Source organism: Juglans microcarpa x Juglans regia, chromosome 7S (genome assembly GCF_004785595.1).
Source record: "Juglans microcarpa x Juglans regia isolate MS1-56 chromosome 7S, Jm3101_v1.0, whole genome shotgun sequence".
NCBI classification, from domain to species: Eukaryota; Viridiplantae; Streptophyta; class Magnoliopsida; order Fagales; family Juglandaceae; genus Juglans; species Juglans microcarpa x Juglans regia.
In genome coordinates, this window is record NC_054607.1 from 21,274,700 (window position 1) to 21,294,168 (window position 19,469).

Below are 19,469 nucleotides of genomic sequence, written 5' to 3' on the forward strand. Positions count from 1 at the left end.
GCAATGCCCAAGTACATAGGAAGTATACAAAGTGAGATCTGTTTATTATATTGTGTGTGAGAATTTGAGAAAGTTGTAATGATTATATGAGATGAGATAAGATGAATCCCAAACCAAATGAGGCCTTAAAGTTGAAGATGCTACATAACTTCCAAGTTTCATTTTTAGTCGAGGCTCTAGGATTTTTGCTTAATCTTGTAGTTTTGCATTAATGCGAAGATGTGAGTTGCATATGCTTGTAAAGTGACCTGTCAGTGTCCAAATATGTTATGATATGCTCAACTGCTAACAGGCAGAAACTTTTGTTTATCTGAATTCTTGCTAGTTTCTTTAACCTGGAGTGAACCTTTTGCATGCTATCACTTTGATTATAACTGTCACCGACATACCTACGAGTGCTTGCTGTTGATTACATGTTTGTTGAATGTCAGATGTTGCTTTTATTAACATGAAGCTTCTATCCCTTCAATATTTTGCACATGCATTTCTGATATTAACATGAAATTTCTAGTTGGATTTTTACATTGTTACCCAGTTAAATAATCATTATCATTTCTTTCCTTGAATATGAAAACTTTTTATTTTTTTAATTATTTATTTATTTTTTTATCAGTGAGATATCTCATTTTCCCAGCTCTGAGTGTCCTCTTGCATTGTTAACGACTACTTTAATTGGTTCCAGATTCGAACTCTTGGAATGCTTCGGTCTCGATTTCAATCCTTGCCTGGTGCTTTTAATGCCTGTTTGATTCCAGAGGAAAAAAGAGAGCCAAAAAAGAAAGGACTGAGGGCCACTTTGTCTCGAAACTTCACCGAGGAGGTTAACTCATTGTATTTTCATCTTTCAATTTCTGAACTCGGGTAACTTGAAAGTATTTCCATTATCTTGAGTTTTATATTTCTTTCTCCCACAACAGATCCAACCTAACAAGGCAGCAAGATTTGCACAGTTGTGGAACAAGATAATCACTAGTTTTAGGGAGGAAGATCTCATTGATTATCGGTAATCTGGAGTGTTTTGCATTAAAAGATATATTATTTCTCTAAGTTCTCAAAAGCTATTGGTTTCTCCAACAGCATTTTCTTTGATCTGGATGTTCGTTATGTGTCCTTTATTTTACTGTACTATCAAGCTTAAATTATTATAATTTTCAGGGAAATGGATCTGTTGCTTGTTCCTTATCGGGCAAACCGTGATCTAGGCCTCATCCAGTGGCCTCCATTTTTACTCGCTAGCAAGGTTTGTTTTATGACCTTTCTGCAGGAAATTTCAGTATCTTTTTGTTCAAATATTTATCTTGTATCTGCTTCTAGATTCCCATTGCATTAGATATGGCCAAGGACAGCAATGGCAAAGATCGTGAGCTACAGAAGAGAATTGACAATGACAATTACATGTCTTGCGCTGTTCGTGAATGCTATGCATCATTTAAGAACATTATTAAGTCGTTGGTTCAAGGGAAACGTGAGAAACAGTAAGTTCTGTGCAATAAAAGAAGAAATACTGATGAACAAGAAGGATTTCAGTCTCCTTTGTAATCCCTATTACTGTTGTTCAAGAAACTAACATCACATACAGTTCTCTATCATAATGATTTTTTGCATATCTCTTGATGTACATTTTAAGGGTCATCGACTATATATTTGGTGAAGTTGATCAACATATAGAGAAGCATGACCTAGTACGCGAATTCAAGATGAGTGCTCTTCCAAGCCTTTATGACTACTTCGTTAAGCTTATGAAATGTTTGGTAATGTTTAACAGAGTCTTGATTAATACTTTTTCAGTTAATTGGGTAGCGTTTGATGACAAGATTTGACCAAGTCACTCTGACTTTTGCAGTTAGATAATAAGAAGGAGGACAGCAATCAAGTTGTGTTTCTTTTCCAGGACATGCTGGAAGTTGTGACAAGAGACATAATGATGGAGGACCATTCCAGGTGCTGTATCTTGATATTTTTGCCCCTTCAAATACTTCTATGATTTAAGTATCGAAATTTAAGCATTTTCAATGTTTCTTGAATAGCTTGTTGGAATCAATCCATGGCGGGTCTGCTGGGCATGAGGGGAGGGATCCCCTTGATCATCCATATCAATTATTTGCATCTTCTGGTGCTATCAACTTTCCAGTTGAAGTATCGGAGGCTTGGACGGAGAAGGTTTGATGTTGTTATCAATGTTGTAAATCAAAATTTTGATTAATACATATAACTTCTGCTCTTAATTTTACTTGCAGATTAAACGGCTCTATTTACTGCTTACCACAAAGGAATCTGCCATGGACGTACCATCCAACTTAGAAGCAAGAAGGCGTATTTCCTTCTTCTCAAATTCATTGTTTATGGATATGCCTTATGCACCCAAAGTTCGCAATATGCTTTCTTTCTCGTAAGCTCTCTTTCTGATTAATTCTAACAATGGCTTTTGCATAGTACATTGATCTTGCTGACAAATCTTGATTGTTCAAACAAAAGCAGGTTGAGCCTTTCCTTCATTCTTGCCAATTTCAAATTTGTCAGTTTTAGTCTGAGTCACATTTCCTTTATGGTTTATAAAGAACCATAAAGACTGATAGAAAAAAAGAACTATAAAGAAAATGTTGGGATGGTATCTGGCTTTCCTGTCACCTAAAGGCATCTCTTGCCAAAGTGATGCTTTTATACTCTTAGTTGGGATCTACATTAGGACTTTTTTAAATCATGGCTTTAGTTTACTCAAAGGGGCTTTATTGGCCTTGTTTGGTTTAGTGAGTTTTCCAATGTTTGGAAAGATTTTGAAACTGTCCAAACATCTTTTAATCTTAAAAAAGTTTGCTATTTAAACTTTTCATCCAATCATTTGCATAGATTTCAGTGAAGTCAAAATCACAAAAACCAAAACAACTTTTACAAAATCCAAAATAAAAATACCTCCCAAAAAATTATATTCAACTTTTTAACTCTACCCATTCGCTTTCACAAATCCCAATACAAAACATAGTTTTAAATTTTTTATTCAAAATTTCTTATCTACCTTCACAAATTCCAGTAAAAAAAAAACACGTCTCGCAAATCTTTCAAAAGAATTGTTAAAATTTCATTAAGCAAACACACAGATTTTGTCTTGCGTTGTTTATGATAATTTTACTAATGGTGGAAAGGGATGCAACCTGGGCATACATAATGTATACAAGAGAAAGTGCCCTACTAAGAAGGAAGAATATTAGAAGATATAAAATATGAAAATTGGAGAAGCCAATATGATTCTTAGTTGCCATCCAAACAGAAAGGGTATTAACGTTTCTGCTCTCTGCTGGATCTATGGACTTTAATGGACTATGGAGGACCTCAAGAATTTCTTTGTCAATACCCTTTTCCATTGAGTTGCATCTATAAACTTTTCTTGTATCATTTTCTCCTATCTATATGTTTTTTCTCTTGTATACTTTCTGTGTACTTCGGTTGCACCAAAATTTCTTCAAAGTTCCTGGCATTGTGTTCCTTCTAAATACACCATATTAAACAGAATGGAATCATCCGCCAAATCTTCAAGTTACTTTTTTATTTTTGATAAGTTAATCTCCATGTTGCATTAACCTACATTCTGGTTTTTCCAGCAAGCAAACAGCCCTATTACTCTTTGAGGCATCATCCAATGTACTCAAAATAGATGGAAAGCCAAGGCCTACATTGCTTTAGCAACATCACGGTGTAGTAGGGGATAGACATGTTTCCATGTTTCCTTGACCTCACTCAAAAAACGATGACATAAAACTCACCCTTAATATAACATGGTACATTCCACCAATTTGTCCCAGTAGTACCCGGGAAAGCCCTTTGAAAATTATCATCAACTTATATAAATACATGCTACAATGAATTGTCTCACGAAATCATCCATTTATTCCATCACACTATCCCGCATTAGTAATAGACCACGAGCAACCTCTATTGAGACTTGTGTGGCTTTTTTTTTTTTTAGGTAATCAAGAAGATTTATTCATAAAAGTAGGCAAAACCAAAGTACTGAAAGTAGAAAATCATGGATATTTAGCCCATTACAAACAATGGCCCCCGCCCATAAGAACAATGATTTATAAAAGGAAACTTTAAGCTCCTCCATTGTTCTCTCGCTATATTTGAAGCTTCTATCATTTCTCTCCCGCCAAATACACCAACACATGCATATAGGAATCATTCTCCAGATTGCTGCCACTTGTAAATTACCTCGTTTACCTCTCTAGCTTGCTAGGAGACCCACTAGTCTAAGAGGCATGACCCATGATAATCCAATTCCTGCAAAAAATCATCACGCATGATCTTGGCCACCTTGCAATGTAAAAGCAAATGATATCCACCATTCTTACACATGTAACACCAGTCCAACACCATTACTCGACATTTCCTTAAATTTCAAGGTCTAACAACCCTGGAATGATTTGACAGTGAATTTACCTTTCCTAGAGGGGCTCCAATTCATCTTGTCTATGGTACCCTTGGTCATGCTTACGGAATGCAGTGTTGCATAGAACTCTGTGATAGCCTCCAACTCTCAATCTTGGGCTGCCCTAATGAATTCTACATTACATTGAGGGGAGCCACTAGAAAAGACCAAGAGATCAGCTATCACTGCATCCATTGCTCGTGCGAGCTCAAAAATGGTAGGGAAGGTGTATTGGATGCTTCGTTCACCACATCATTTGTCATACCAAAATCTGACACGAGAGTCGTTGCCCACCACAATATGTTCATGTCTTCGGAAGATCTCACAATGTCTTCTAATGTATTTCCACAAACCCAACCCATATGGGCCACGTACCTAATTCGAGCACCATCCTCCCCAAGCCTCCCCAAACTGTGAATCTATAACGGACTTCCATAGGGCCCCCCTTTTGTGTCATGCAAAGGTTGCCAACCGTATTGAGAAGCTACAATGAGACTTCTTGTGGAGTGGATTGGGGGAAGAGTTCAAATTTCATTTGGTAAATTGGTCAATTGTTTGTACTCCAATTTCTGGGGGTGAATTGGGGATTCATAACTTGATGAAGTTCAACCAAGCCATGTTGGGTAAATGGTTGTAGCTTATGGTTGTAGCTTCAAAACAAGCCCTTGTTGTGCTTCTCAATACGCTTGGCTGGTTTTAAATGACCACCAACTTATCATTAAACCAATTGCATGACACCCTTCACAATTTATGAAAATTTTAGTTTTTGTAAAACTTAAAATGAAGACTCTGGTAAGGAAGGAACATTGTAGCTAAAAATTACAGGTTCACAATACCTGGAGTTTTATTGTATAAAAAATCAATGCAGTAAGAGTTGGATTCTATTATGTGCCCTCACCATCTACTGTGAACGTCGAAATGGCCTTCGTCTCGATTTCTTATGGCATAACAGTTTGAGGGGAAGAGTAACAAGCACATTTGCCTGCATGGTTTCCCAAATTTTGATTTCTGCCCCAAAAGTAAAACTATTTCCCATTCTGATCTCCCTCTGCTCAAGGTGTGACGTCCATATTTTCCACCATTTAAGCGAATTGAGGGGTTTATGTCAATTAGTATGGGCATTCAGAAATGTTTTCAAAACACATTACCCACCGGTTCCCTTTCATTACTTAGATGTAACCATATTTGGCATACTTGGGTGATATGGGCCAACTTTGGCTTGGCAAGTTAATCTCCTGCTCTAACCCTCCAATTCCCTGTATGTTTTTCTAGCCCACAGCACATCTAACCCATATCCAACTTTTGATAACACATGCTAGAAGAGTGGAGTGACAATTGATCATTTGTTGCTGTGATGCGAAGTTGCTAGATTAATATCAGTCTCGATCTTCCATCATTTTGGTGTTTCTTGCCCGATGCCTCAAAGTGTTATAAAGTTGGTGGCTTGTTGGAGAAGTCAGAATGTTGGTCAGAGCAGCATGGAAGTTTGGCGAATGTTTTGTCTAATGTGGTGTGCCTGCAAATGCAATGCATGGAACTTTGAAGATTGCAAGAAGACGGTGGATGAGTGAAAAAAATCTGTCCGGATGTTGGCTCAAAATAATCCTGGATTTTTTTTTTTTTTTTGTTAAGTAAGAAATTTATTAAAACCACTTAATTAGGCAACGCTCAAGTACACAAGAAGTATACTAGAGAAAACACCTAATTACAAATTAAAGCTGAAAAACAGCACAAAAGTCATTGGAACTAAACCCATCCATTACAATAATCGAAGCCCAAAGCAACAAAGTATGAAAAAAGAAAGCCCTAATCCCATCCACCGAGCGTGCTCTATTGTTGAAACAGCGACCATTCCTCTCATTCCAAATACACCACATAAGACGGGAATCATCTTCCAAACAGCTGTTATTTGACGATTTCCTTGAATCCCTCTCGAACAGACCAAAAGATTCCCCACACTCTTAGGCATCCTGGATTTAGATTTTTTTAATTATTTTATGTCGTTTTATTTTCCTCTTTTTCCCAGGATTCTGCTCTCTTGTTTTTACCTTGTGTACTTGGTTTGCTCCTTTTTGTTACTAGCATATTGTTTCCCAGGAAATGGGTACAACAGAAGTGACCACATTGCATTTTAGGTGGTAGGCATGATGGTTATGTACTGACTTCACAAGTTAGAAACAGAAGATTCTGTAGTTTTTTAGCTTTATAAGATTTTTGTGGGAACCGAACATGGAAATGCATAATAATGATACTGTTTTCTAAGATCATTTATTCATTAGGTGCATTGTATATACAGGAAGTGGTTAATTTTATCCAATATATGTTTCTAATGTGATAACTTTACCTGTAGCGTTTTAACTCCATACTACAACGAGGAGGTTCTCTTCTCCTTGCGTGATCTGGAAGTGCCAAATGAAGATGGTGTTTCGATCCTTTTTTACTTGCAAAAAATTTTTCCAGGTTCTTTTTGTTGCTATTTCTATTGCGCTATTTCCATCTCTAGCATTTGGTCTGGGGTCCATAACACAGGCAATTATGAATATATAGATGAATGGAATAACTTTCTTGAACGAGTGAAATGCTCTAGTGAAGAAGAACTTAAAGAATCTGATGAGTTAGAGGAAGAACTTCGCCTCTGGGCATCTTATAGGGGCCAATCTTTGACTAGAACTGGTACTCTCTCTCTCTCTCTCTCTCTTGCGTACATGTTTTGTTTTGACATGAATTATACTGGGAGTTTATGTGTTGTCCTCTCAAACTGGATACTTTACTAATGCCAGTAAGAGGTATGATGTACTACCGGAAAGCTTTGGAGCTTCAGGCTTTCCTTGATATGGCCAAAGATGAAGGTACCTTTTACTTGAGAAAATATTTTGATAGGTTTATTCTTGAAAAAAAAACATCATCTTTTTTTAAATGATCTCTGTTCTAAGGATTTTTCTCTTTTATTGATATCATTATTGTGATTATTCAGATTTAATGGAAGGCTATAAAGCCATAGAATCAAATGTTGAGGACCACTCAAAGGGGGAAAGGTCGCTGTGGGCGCAATGTCAAGCTGTGGCTGATATGAAGTTCACGTATGTGGTGTCATGTCAGCAATATGGGATTAACAAACGATCTGGTGATCCTCGTGCACAGGACATCCTGAGGCTCATGACAACGTATTTAGCCGAACTTAGTACTGTGAACTTGTTTTCATTGCTCTCTGGTATTGAATATGTTTCTGTTTGGCAGATACCCATCACTTCGTGTGGCATACATTGATGAGGTAGAGAAACCCAGCAGTGAAAAATCCAACAAAATCAATGAGAAGGTTTATTTTTCTTGTCTAGTGAAGGCTGCTTTGCCAAAGTCTGATAACTCAGATCCTGTACAGAATTTGGACCAGGTAGAGGCTCATTCAGTCGGTGAACTGAAATTACTCAAATTTTGAATAGTCATCTTGTAATCCTTGCCATTTAAATCGCCATATTCATAAAATGTTGTGCTCAAGTGTGACAAAACACTTGTGAATACTGGACCTAGTTGATTACTTAAATGAGATGACATTACCAATGAAACTAGACCGGCATCATTAAAAGAGATATTTTGCATCCCATATCTCTCTGACCTTACTGAAATGCAGTCAAGTCCTATGCATGTCTTAACATATCAGGTTCAGGCGAGCACCTCTCCCCCCTTCTCTCTCTCTCTCTCTGTCTCTCTCGTTCCCTTCCCATTGCATGATTAAATAGATGGAGCTCGAGGTATGAGAACTAGCAGTGGGTAGTAATAGCAGTGTAGAAGTGAATGATTTTCTTAGCACTGAAGATAAAATCTTCAGTAGTTGCGAGACTTTTGTGGATATAACTATATTTTATGAATGTGGTAAAAATTTTCTAATTTATTTATTTGTATTTATATTTACACATTTATATAAAAAAAATTTTATGTACACAGTCTACGACCTCCTAATATATTTTTAATTGTCTTAATGTCAAAACAGGAAATTTATAGAATAAGACTTCCGGGACCGGCTATCTTGGGTGAGGGAAAGCCAGAAAATCAGAATCATGCCATTATATTTACTCGGGGTGAAGGCTTGCAAACGATAGATATGAACCAGGTGTTGATAGTTGAATCTTAGAAATCATGCTTATCTCTATTGGGCAATTTCTGTTACCATATTCATAACCAAATGTCTATTGCTATAGGATAACTACATGGAAGAAGCATTGAAAATGAGGAATTTGCTTCAAGAATTCCTTAAAAAGCATGATGGTGTGAGGTACCCTACGATTCTGGGGCTTAGGGAGCATATATTTACTGGAAGGTAAGCAACTAAATGTTGTTATTGGATCTATGCTGTTTGTCTTTGGAACCAATTATATGATATTAATGTCTGGCTAACTATTCTATTCCACTATTGTGCAGTGTTTCTTCTCTTGCTTGGTTTATGTCAAATCAGGAAACCAGTTTTGTGACAATTGGACAGAGACTGTTAGCCAACCCTCTGAAGTAAGTTGTCATTGTTCTGAATCCCTTCAAAAGGGTGAATTTTTTTTATGATAAGTAGGAAGGGTGAAAACTTATTTTAATTGATTGATGAAAGTTTAGAGTGTAATATCTTATTTGAACTGGGAACTTATTTTAAATGATTGAGAGAGAGGAATTGCTTTATTTGTAAATCCTGTAAATTTTTTGATATTCTATTTTCAGTTCAAATAAAATGATGAAAATTCTATTAACTTATGGACTATTGTTCGCATGCACTTTTAACAGCAGCTAGAAAATCATCACTGCAGGAAAGTGGTTGACATTACGGCTTCATAGATGATGCACTAGTGTCATACCAGCTATATGGCACATTTTAAGTAATTTTCATGTAACTGCTTGACAAATGAAACCACTTAAGTGTGTCACATAGGGGATGGAAAAATCTGGGATGATTTTTTTTGAAGTATTAAATGCCTTCTCCAAAAAACGGAAGTGCTTAGTCAAAGAAAGTAATTCATGGTGGAAGTGCTTCGGATTTGTGGTTAATTTATTGCTACTCAAGATTCCACCTTCGAGTATCTCAGAATTCTGTGAATAATAATGAAATGGATTGAGTTAAAGATGTTTTATTGGGTTTTGAGAAAGGAGAGAAAAAATTGAATAAAAATATTATAAAGTTAAAAAATTGTTTGAATATAATTTTTTTGTTTTGCAGTATGAAAAAGTTGTATTGATTTTTGTGTTTTGTTTTGAAGTTTGTAAAAGTTGTATTACTTTTGTGTTTGGATGATGATTAGGTAATAATTAGGTGAAAAAGTTGAAGATTTGAAATTGAAAAGTGTTTTGTGTTTGAGAAATGTCTGGGAAGGAAATTATGAGAAATTTTGTGAATTTCATACATTATCTGTGTCCAAACATCCCCTTTCTCTGCCAGAAACTTACTTTTCCACCTCTCTTGAAACTAGTAGACCCTTGCAAACAAGACACTAATGTCAAAACTACATTGAAAATTTAATCTCTAATTGTAAGTGTTAGTCATTGTCTTGCAGAATATGATTTAGGACATTTGTAATGTATAATATAACAAATGCTCAGAAATAAAATGACATTGGGGCCATGGCGGTGGCTGTTCTCTCCGGGCGTTTAGGTTCCATGGGTGAGTCTAAGGGTTCTGCCTTGGGGTGGTTCCCCCGTTATAAAAAAAATGACTTTGGGGCACCATTTTTTAACTAAATATTGCAAGTCTGCAGGTCTGTGGAATGACTAGGCTTTCATGATTTCCTTGTATCTATTTCTACCTCTTGGCGTCTTCCCTTGTATTCGCCTGTGTCCCTGGGTTACGTTTATACTTTACTGTTAATAAATTATTTGATTACTTATAAAAGAACTATGACAATGGCAGTATTAGTGCATGGGACTCGGAAAATATGCAATCACTTTCTTTCTTTGTCCATCTGTATATCTGGAAGGGAACTTTTTATAAAGAAAAATTCTACTCATCATCCTCACACCACACGCCACATAATTTTTTTATTTTTTTTCTCTTACCAAATGTGTGGTGTATGGATGATGAGTAGAAAAACTCAATTAATTTAGGAAGAATAAAAAAAAAAAAAAAGGTGTGTGAGGATGATGAATAGCTAAACTCTTTTATAAATGCGTTGCACTTGTTTCTGTTCATAGTCTTACATTTCATAATATATCATAAATGCATGTCTTCAGTTGTTTCTTCACATTATCTCGTTTCTAAGAGTGATTATAAACCAATTCTCTTTACTTGTTTTGTGCATCTAGGGTTCGATTCCACTATGGTCATCCTGATGTGTTTGATAGACTATTTCACCTTACAAGAGGGGGTGTCAGCAAAGCATCTAAAGTTATTAATTTGAGTGAAGATATCTTTGCTGGTATATAAGCTTTTATACTCTTTTTTTTTTTGTTTGTGCAACATTCTGGCTTTATCCAGTAACTTTTATTATAACTGCAAACACAGGCTTCAATTCTACCCTTCGTGAAGGCAACGTTACCCATCATGAGTACATACAAGTTGGGAAGGGTAGGGACGTGGGCCTCAACCAGATTTCTATGTTTGAAGCAAAGATAGCTAATGGCAATGGAGAGCAGACAGTGAGTCGCGATATATACAGGCTTGGACACCGTTTTGACTTTTTCCGGATGTTATCAGCTTATTTTACCACAGTTGGTTTCTACTTCAGTACTCTTGTACGTACAAATTAAACTAGCTAATATTTCCAGGTTTTGGAATATTATGTATTTAGCTGAAGACTTTGACCATTATCTAATTTTCTTCTGGCAGATCACTGTGCTCATTGTATATGCGTTCCTTTATGGTCGCCTTTATCTTGTCCTTAGTGGGCTTGAAGAAGAGATGATTACTGAACGAGCAATTCGAGACAATAAACCTCTTCAAGTGGCTCTTGCTTCTCAGTCTTTTGTTCAAATTGGATTTTTGATGGCGTTGCCTATGTTGATGGAGATTGGTTTGGAAAGGGGTTTTCGAACTGCATTGAGTGAATTCATATTGATGCAACTGCAACTGGCCCCTGTATTTTTCACATTCTCTCTCGGAACAAAGACCCACTACTATGGGAGGACATTACTTCATGGGGGTGCAAAATATAGGGCTACTGGTCGAGGTTTTGTGGTGTTCCATGCCAAGTTTGCTGACAATTATAGACTGTACTCCCGTAGTCATTTTGTCAAGGGTCTTGAGCTCATGGTCTTACTTCTCGTTTACCAAATATTTGGTCAGACTTATAGAAGTGCTGTTGCATATGTCTTGATCACTATATCCATGTGGTTTATGGTGGGCACCTGGCTTTTTGCTCCCTTTCTGTTCAACCCTTCTGGTTTTGAGTGGCAAAAGATTGTAGATGACTGGACCGATTGGAATAAGTGGATTAGTAACCGAGGAGGCATAGGTGTTCCACCCGAAAAAAGTTGGGAATCATGGTGGGAAGAGGAACAAGAGCATCTTCGTCATTCTGGAACGCGTGGTATCATAGCCGAGATATTGTTGTCTTTAAGATTCTTTATCTATCAGTATGGGCTTGTATATCATTTAAACATTACGAAACACACTAAGAGTTTTCTGGTAAGGATCTTGTTTCTTGTGTTTTGTTTTGTTTCTTGGAAGATATTAATAGCAAAATCATGTAATCTTTTTGCCTGGTCGCAGGTATATGGAGTATCTTGGCTGGTGATCTTACTAATCTTGTTTGTGATGAAGGTAAATGCAAACTTTTGCGATTATTTTCCTATCACATGTTCCATAATGCACAGCATAAAATATTGCTTCCTCCCGCACAGTGCAAGGAATTATTAAATTTAATGAAAATATATGCAAAATTATTCAGTTAATTCTGTTGAACGTGATTATTATATGCCAGAGCATTGAAGCAACAAAAATAGCTCTAGTAATTACACTATCCCATTTAGTTTTTAGTTTTTCTAATGATTATTGCAGTTTAATAATTTACCCGAAGTTTCCAACTTATTTATGTTCTCGCTGAAAGAAGAAAAATCATAAATTTACTACTCATATAAATTTAGTCCAGAGATATTGCCCACTTCTCTCAAAGCATATCTCTACATTTGCTACCTCTCCATGACAAACCTTGGGATGCGTGGGAGGAAAAAGCCAATATTGACAAAAGATGAGATGTTAATAAAATAATAAAATGCTTGTGATTAAAAAAAATAAAAATGCACTTTATACATGTTAAGTGACAATTGATTAAAGGAATGGTGACGTGGCTTAGTAGGAATTAAAGGAATGGTGACGTGGCTTAAGTGACAATTATACAGGCAATAGATTGGAGCCTAGCATTACGATTCTTTTTTAACTGCAATTCAGGAGTGCATTCCCCAAATATCTGAATATTGAATTGAACTTGTTCTTGGTTATAGAATTGAGCAAGTAAACATATTTTTATGAGTTAAGGGTTGGTAAGCATTTTTCTTTCACACTATCTGGCTGATTTTGTGATGAAAAATGTTTGGGGGTTGATGCTCGGTGCAGCTTATAGGGCATTCTTTGTTTTTATTCTGTTTTTAATTTGCACGTTCCAGCACAATATTCTGCTACTTGCTTCTTAGATGTTGCATCTTTTTGATTCCTCTTACCTGTTTATTGTATTGCAGTGTAAGGTTTCATTTGCATCTCTTTATGAGCATTTATTTTTTAAAGTTTTTTTCTTTGTTATAGACTGTCTCTGTTGGGCGTCGAAGGTTCAGTGCAAAATTCCAACTGGTGTTCCGGTTAATCAAAGGAATGATATTCTTGACTTTTGTCTCCATTCTGGTCACTTTGATTGCCCTCGCCGCATATGACACTGCAAGACATCATTGTTTGCATCCTTGCCTTTATGCCAACTGGTTGGGGGCTGCTTCTGGTACTCTTTTCTGTTCTTTATACTTCCATTTTGCTATTATATTGTGCTGAAGTAACCACGTGTATTGCAGGAGTCTCCAAATAGATTTGTTGGTTCTTGAACCCCATCTTTTAAACCTAGTATCTATTTGAACACCCCCCCCCCCCCCCCCCCCCAAAAGAAAAAAAAAAAAAATCTTGTTTGGTTTCACATCCAGAATATGCAAGTTGTGTGCTTAATTAAATTTCACATGCTTGTTTTTTCTTCTCAATTGCACCAGATTGCGCAAGCCTGCAAGCCGGCTGTTCAGAAAGCTGGGTTTTGGGGTTCAGTTCGGACGCTTGCTCGTGGTTATGAGATTATTATTGGCTTGCTTCTCTTCACTCCAGTTGCATTCCTTGCATGGTTTCCTTTTGTTTCAGAATTCCAGACTCGTATGCTCTTCAACCAGGCATTCAGCCGAGGTCTACAGATTTCTCGCATTCTTGGTGGCCAACGGAAGGATCGTGCAGCACGCAACAAGGATTAATCTTGCGAACAGACAAAATATTGTTTATGCTTATTTCCGGAGCACCCTGATATGGTTGGCAAAAGAATTCATTGTTCGTATCTATTTTAAGCTGTTGTAATTATGGTAGTAATAGGAGTGCATTAGTGCAATTTTGTGTATTCCATATGACTCGAGCACTGCAGCTCTCCACCATGTCATCCAAACACATTGGACTGATTGATTTCTTATTTGAAATGATATTTTCCTACGAATTCTTCGTTATTACTGATTTTATTTTTCCAGCATACTGTAGCCTCGAAATACTGACGAAATGTCAAGAGAGGGAAAAAGGAAAACATTGGAGATAAGGTGAAAAAAGAAATGTAGTTTTCCTTCTTTTTGATGGAATCTTACCTATTAATATCATAGAAATAATAGTTGTAGTCGTGAGTGTGCAAGTGCTGTATAATCATTTTAAAAAAATTGAATAAATACGGATCTATATGGAAAAAAATTAAATTTTTTTTTAAAGTGATTGTACGACGCTTGTGAATTTCATGGCTGTATATAGCATTAATAATAATTTTATTTTTTCAAATTTTAAAATAATAATATTAAAAAAATATTTTAATAATATTTTATTCAATTTTTTTTAGAAAGTATCTCCTCTCTGAATACAAACTAACACTTGGTCTATGTGCTACTTGGGAGATCAATTAGGTAGCCGAGACTAGTTTAGAAGTTCTCGCAAAGACTGCAACAAACGATTTATAAGAAAGAATGAAAGAGGATGATGGATTTAGATGATGCTTATTACTTGACATTGTGCAGTTTGCATTTATTTCTCCAAGCTAGAAATTTTGAAGTACCTCTTGTTAACCTTCAAGTTCTGTTCTCACTCCCTTTCATGATGATCCCAAAGAATAGGTTTCGTCCCTTTTTCTTGATTAGTGTTTGATACAACTATCAAAAATATCATTTTTCCATCAACTAAAAGATAATTTTCCCATGGATCTCTCTCTCGCCCACTTCCTAATCCCCCCCAATTCCTTGCTCTAGCTTTCGTATGCTCCATCTCTTACCCCCGTTCAACCACCTCCTTTGGGAGGTTCCAATTTGGTCATGTTTCCTTCTCCGCTCATAGAAACCCCATCTCTCCTCTTTAAAGAAAAAAAAGAGTGTTTTCCTTCAAAATAAAAAACAAGGTCTAAAATTTCTTGAATGGTTTCAATCTTCTTTCAAGTTGAACATGCAAGCGTAAAAAAGACAACATTTTAGTTAAGCCTTTGGGTTTTTTATTTCAATTATTGTCAGTTTGCACTATATATATTTATTTATAGAGCTGAGAATGTTAAGAGGATTCTTACAATTATGAATTTTCTTATTCTTCTATCAAATTATTATTTTTTTGATTTGACAGTACCAAAAGTTTCTTGTCTTGTAACAATTATTTCTTCCAAAACTTCTATAGACTTGAGTCGAATTTGATCACGGGACGATGCATTGTTCATGAATAGTATTTTCTCGAATTTTATTATTTCATGAATAGTGTCGGTGGCTTGAATAAATGAATATATATATATATATATAGAAACAGTTGGTTAAATGAATCATGGTTATCTAGATTTTGTAGCTTAAATTAAGTTTAAGGAATTTATGTTATTTGGTTGTTTTTTAAAACAAATAATAATGTAGATTAGAAAAAGAAAAGTTTTAAGAAAAATGATGGGATGGGAGAATATAATCCAATATTGAATAAAAAATGTTTTAAGCGGCTTTAGCCAAAAAAAAAAAAAACGAATTCGTGGAGTGAGGAGAAAATTATAATTTTGAATAATCAAGAGCAGATACGAAAATTAAACGCCACATGAAGGGAAACTGTAACTTTCCTACTGCGTTTTGATAGTAAGGTATTCTGAAATATTTTGTAAATAATAATAATAAAAATATTAAATAATAATAAATATTAGTAAAAAATAGATAAAAATAATAAATAATAATAATAATAAGATAATGAGAATACCGAGTAACCCAATTAGAACAATCCTTACTTTCCAAACTATTCCAAAAATAAAATCATATTTACCATCGAACTCAATTACATATAGCCGATAAGAATCTTCAGTCTCAGCCGTTCAAGTACTAAGTCCTTAAATCCAACCGTCCATCCCATTCTACTTCTATCTATAAAACCATCCTTTAGGTGGCGATTTGGTCACCCCTGAAACGGTACCTTTGGAAGAAACCTCAAGAATTTCCTTTCACTTCTAGAGAGAGAGAGAGAGAGAGAGAAATTTTTATAAGAAAAGTGTTTTTTTTATCACCGAATTTAAAGAGAAACGCGCTCAAAGGTCTCTTAAGATCGGAACCTGAAATGGATTAGGTTTCTAGGGTTCGATCTATCCTCTTTCGTTTGATTGTATTCTTGTCTGTTTATTTGTCGCTAACTTTTCGATTTCGGATTCAATTTAACGAACAATAAAATTATCGTTCTAACCCGCGATTGTGATTGGAGGCTGTGAAGAGTCAGTCTTTAGGGTTTGGTTCCATTCAATTAGTGGAAAAACGATGAACGATCAGTCACAGATGATGAATCAGCAGCCTCCGCAGATGTTGAACCAGATGATCAGCCAGCCCCCGCCTCCCCAGATTCAGATGATGGCTCAGTCCCAAGCTCAGCAGTCTCAGATTATGAAGATGAACCAGTCTAAGCAGCAGTCGCAGCCTCTACCCATGTTGAACCGGGGATACAACAAAGTGTGGCCCCAACACGCTTCGATGGATCATCCTAGCAATAAGTTTCATAGCTCTTCTTCTTTGAAGCCCAATTACACGGCGGCTTTAAAGCCTGGTCGAAGCAATTGGAAGGGCAAGAAGGTGTCTGATAAGCACAAGAATCCGAGAAGGATGGAGAAATCAATGTCAATCCCCATGCCGATGCCAAACCCGGCAATAACCGGTCCGAGTGGTAGTGGGGGAGGGTACAAACCCCCGGCTCTTTACGAATTGCAGTCCCAGAATAGATTTAAAGCCCGGAAATTCCACCAGAAGAAGAAGTACAACAATAGATTTGCGCCTTATGCGCCTAGGAACACGACGTCGTTTATAATCAGGGCAAAGAAGACTGGTGGGATTGCTGATCTGGTGTCCCCGTGTCCTGTGACGCCGGCGGTGCTCCCTACGCCAATATTCTCCCCCTCGAGGGAAGTGTTGGGGGATATGGCAAAGGAGGAGTGGGGTGTTGATGGGTATGGGTCAATGAAAGGGTTGATTCGACTTCGGTCACCGGGTGGGAATGAACACGAGGAAGAGGAAGAAGACGAGAATGGTGGGTCGAGTGAGAGTGATGTGGAGGAGCGCGTGGAAGTGGAGAGGAGGTTGGACCATGACTTGAGCCGCTTCGAGATGATATATCCAAATTACAGTGGGTTGGAGTACCATAATGTTTTGGAGAATAGGGTTGATGATCAGGATTCACATATAGCGCAGTTGGAGGAGGAGAATTTGACGTTGAAGGAGAGGCTTTTCTTAATGGAGAGAGAGCTGGGGGACTTGAGGAGGAGGTTGCAATTCCTAGAGAGACAGAACCAAGTGATGGGGATGTGAATGAGGAGGTGGTGGAGAATGGGTCTGAAAACGAAAGCGAGGGCGGGTTGGATGCCCCAGCTTTGATGGGTTTCGAGAATAATGCAGACATGGAGTATGTGCCTGGAAAGGGAGGGAAGGAAAGAACTACTGATAATGAGAATGATGTGGCATCGGGTAATGAGGGTGTAAGCGGTGTTTGTATGGAAGAGTTTGAAGAAAGGAATGAGCTTCTACCGAAAGAAGTGATTACCGATAAAAATGAGCCTAAAGGTGAACAATTTGTGAAGGAAAATGTGGTAAAGGATGCGGATATGAGGACTGAGTCTGTAAGGAATGAAGTCATTGCAGTTGAGAATGACGCCAAGAATGAAGAACGAAGGAACGAGTTATTACCAAATGAAGCCGCCATTGCGAAGGAGGAGGTCAAAGTTGAAAAGGTTGCAAATAAATTTGTGTCTGATGTAGAATTAACTTCGGTCAACGATGGGACCGGAGTTGACAAGGCAATGGATAAGATTGTTGTGGGGGAGAACGAGTTCACGAATGAGGAACTGAGGAATGTGTTCTCAGAGAAGAGCATTGGCGACGGTGACTAGTTTGTCCCGCGTTAATGTAAGTAGCTTCTCTGAACAGATAGATCTCGAGAACATCTAAATTACTGTCGTTGATTTGTGCAACATATGGATATAGGAGATGGAATAGAATGTAGGCTATTAGTTTTCTTTGTTTGTAGTTGAGTCTGATGAGGAGAGACGCAGAGAACTGGCATTGTTCTCTACATGCTGCCATCATTCCGCGTAATAACATCTGTAGGCTTATTAGGTTCTATTTTCTGAGTTCTTTTCCCTTTTCCTTGGGTGCAAGGCTAATTTTGAAAAGAAACTGTGAATTTGTATGCTAAATCTGATGACTTATTATGCACTTGTGCTTCTGTTTTCTCCCCACGGGAGTTTTTTTTTCTTCTTCTTGAAGTATATTGTTTCTGGTTCAATGCATTGTTGATTCTTTCGTTTGATTTCTTTTGCATATTTGCCAATAAATTTCTTTTTGCTATCTGTTAAAAGGGAAGATCTTTTTGTTGTTCCGCTGAAAAGCTGTGTAGGAACTTTAGAATGAGTTTTGTTTCGTATGGAAGTGGTTTTTGAAGTAGTATCTAATACCTGACGTCTTGGTGAAATTTGCTGGTGTGTGCAGTTGCTTGTGTGCTTGTGCGTGTGCGGGGGATCTGCTAGTTGGTAAACGTCCTGTGTAAATGGTTATGCTTTTTGCAGTCTTCAATAAAATTTTTCATTTCTAACGTTGGCCTCGTAGTTTCCAATGGAGAGATTAAGGAACTAGATCAGATTAAATTTTGATGGATCAGCTGCAGAGGGTTAGAAATTCTTTCGATTCAACGCCTTCATTTTTATGCTCATAATGAGTTTACTTGAATTTTCTGGCAGACATTAGAGTCCAAAGGCCTCCCCACTACTTCATTATTTGAGGAAAGTTTATGCAATTCTTGTGTTGCTGGTCATGGCGTATAGGATAATCAAAGGATAATGCTGATAACTCAACACTTAACTAAATGAGTTAAAAGAAAATATATGAATTGAACAATTACTATTGAGCACTTTAATTGTTTGTTTTTATTGTACAGTAGTAGTGTGGCCACGATTGTTGCTTTCAAGGTGGGGGAGAAGGGAGGTGAGATGTTATAGGTCAGATCTCGTCCTTTGGATGGTTTTTGAGGTTGAATCCTGTTTGAATGTGCTCTTTGCTCTTATTTCCTTAGAAAGTGTATATGGAGAATGTGCCTTCAAAGGTTGCCTTTTTTCTTTTCCCCCTGTTTTTAGGTTAGCATTTGGCAGCTTGTCTTGTTTGTTTTTGCAGAGAAAATGAGACGAGTTGATTAAAGTTAAAAATGGAATAAAATATTGTTAGAATATATTTTTTAATATTATTTTTATTTTGAGATTTGAAAAAGTTGAATTGTTTATTTGATTTTGTGTGAGAATTTAAAAAAATTATAATGATGAGATGAGTTGTGAAAACAAATGAGGAAAGATCTTTATCCATGAGATGGGATAATCTAATAAAGTGGGTATTGGATAGG

General features: G+C 36.8%; 1 protein-coding gene and 1 pseudogene across 1 annotated transcript in view; both read left to right on the forward strand.

The window, feature by feature from the left end:
- LOC121241277 (callose synthase 3-like) overlaps positions 1–14,068 on the forward strand; it is a 30,740-nt gene extending 16,672 nt beyond the window's left edge. The window contains 23 exon segments of the mRNA XM_041138980.1: positions 683–820; positions 918–1,003; positions 1,156–1,240; positions 1,315–1,475; positions 1,628–1,751; positions 1,844–1,941; positions 2,028–2,160; positions 2,238–2,389; positions 6,774–6,883; positions 6,971–7,096; positions 7,204–7,272; positions 7,398–7,587; positions 7,661–7,814; positions 8,412–8,531; positions 8,620–8,738; positions 8,840–8,923; positions 10,697–10,809; positions 10,896–11,125; positions 11,220–12,017; positions 12,102–12,152; positions 13,131–13,250; positions 13,252–13,317; positions 13,577–14,068. Coding sequence (XP_040994914.1) covers positions 683–820; positions 918–1,003; positions 1,156–1,240; positions 1,315–1,475; positions 1,628–1,751; positions 1,844–1,941; positions 2,028–2,160; positions 2,238–2,389; positions 6,774–6,883; positions 6,971–7,096; positions 7,204–7,272; positions 7,398–7,587; positions 7,661–7,814; positions 8,412–8,531; positions 8,620–8,738; positions 8,840–8,923; positions 10,697–10,809; positions 10,896–11,125; positions 11,220–12,017; positions 12,102–12,152; positions 13,131–13,250; positions 13,252–13,317; positions 13,577–13,825 — 3,576 coding nt within the window. The 3' untranslated portion in view covers positions 13,826–14,068.
- A 1,926-nt stretch (positions 14,069–15,994) lies between these two features.
- On the forward strand, positions 15,995–18,872 carry LOC121241150 (annotated as a pseudogene).
- Positions 18,873–19,469: the final 597 nt, after the last annotated feature.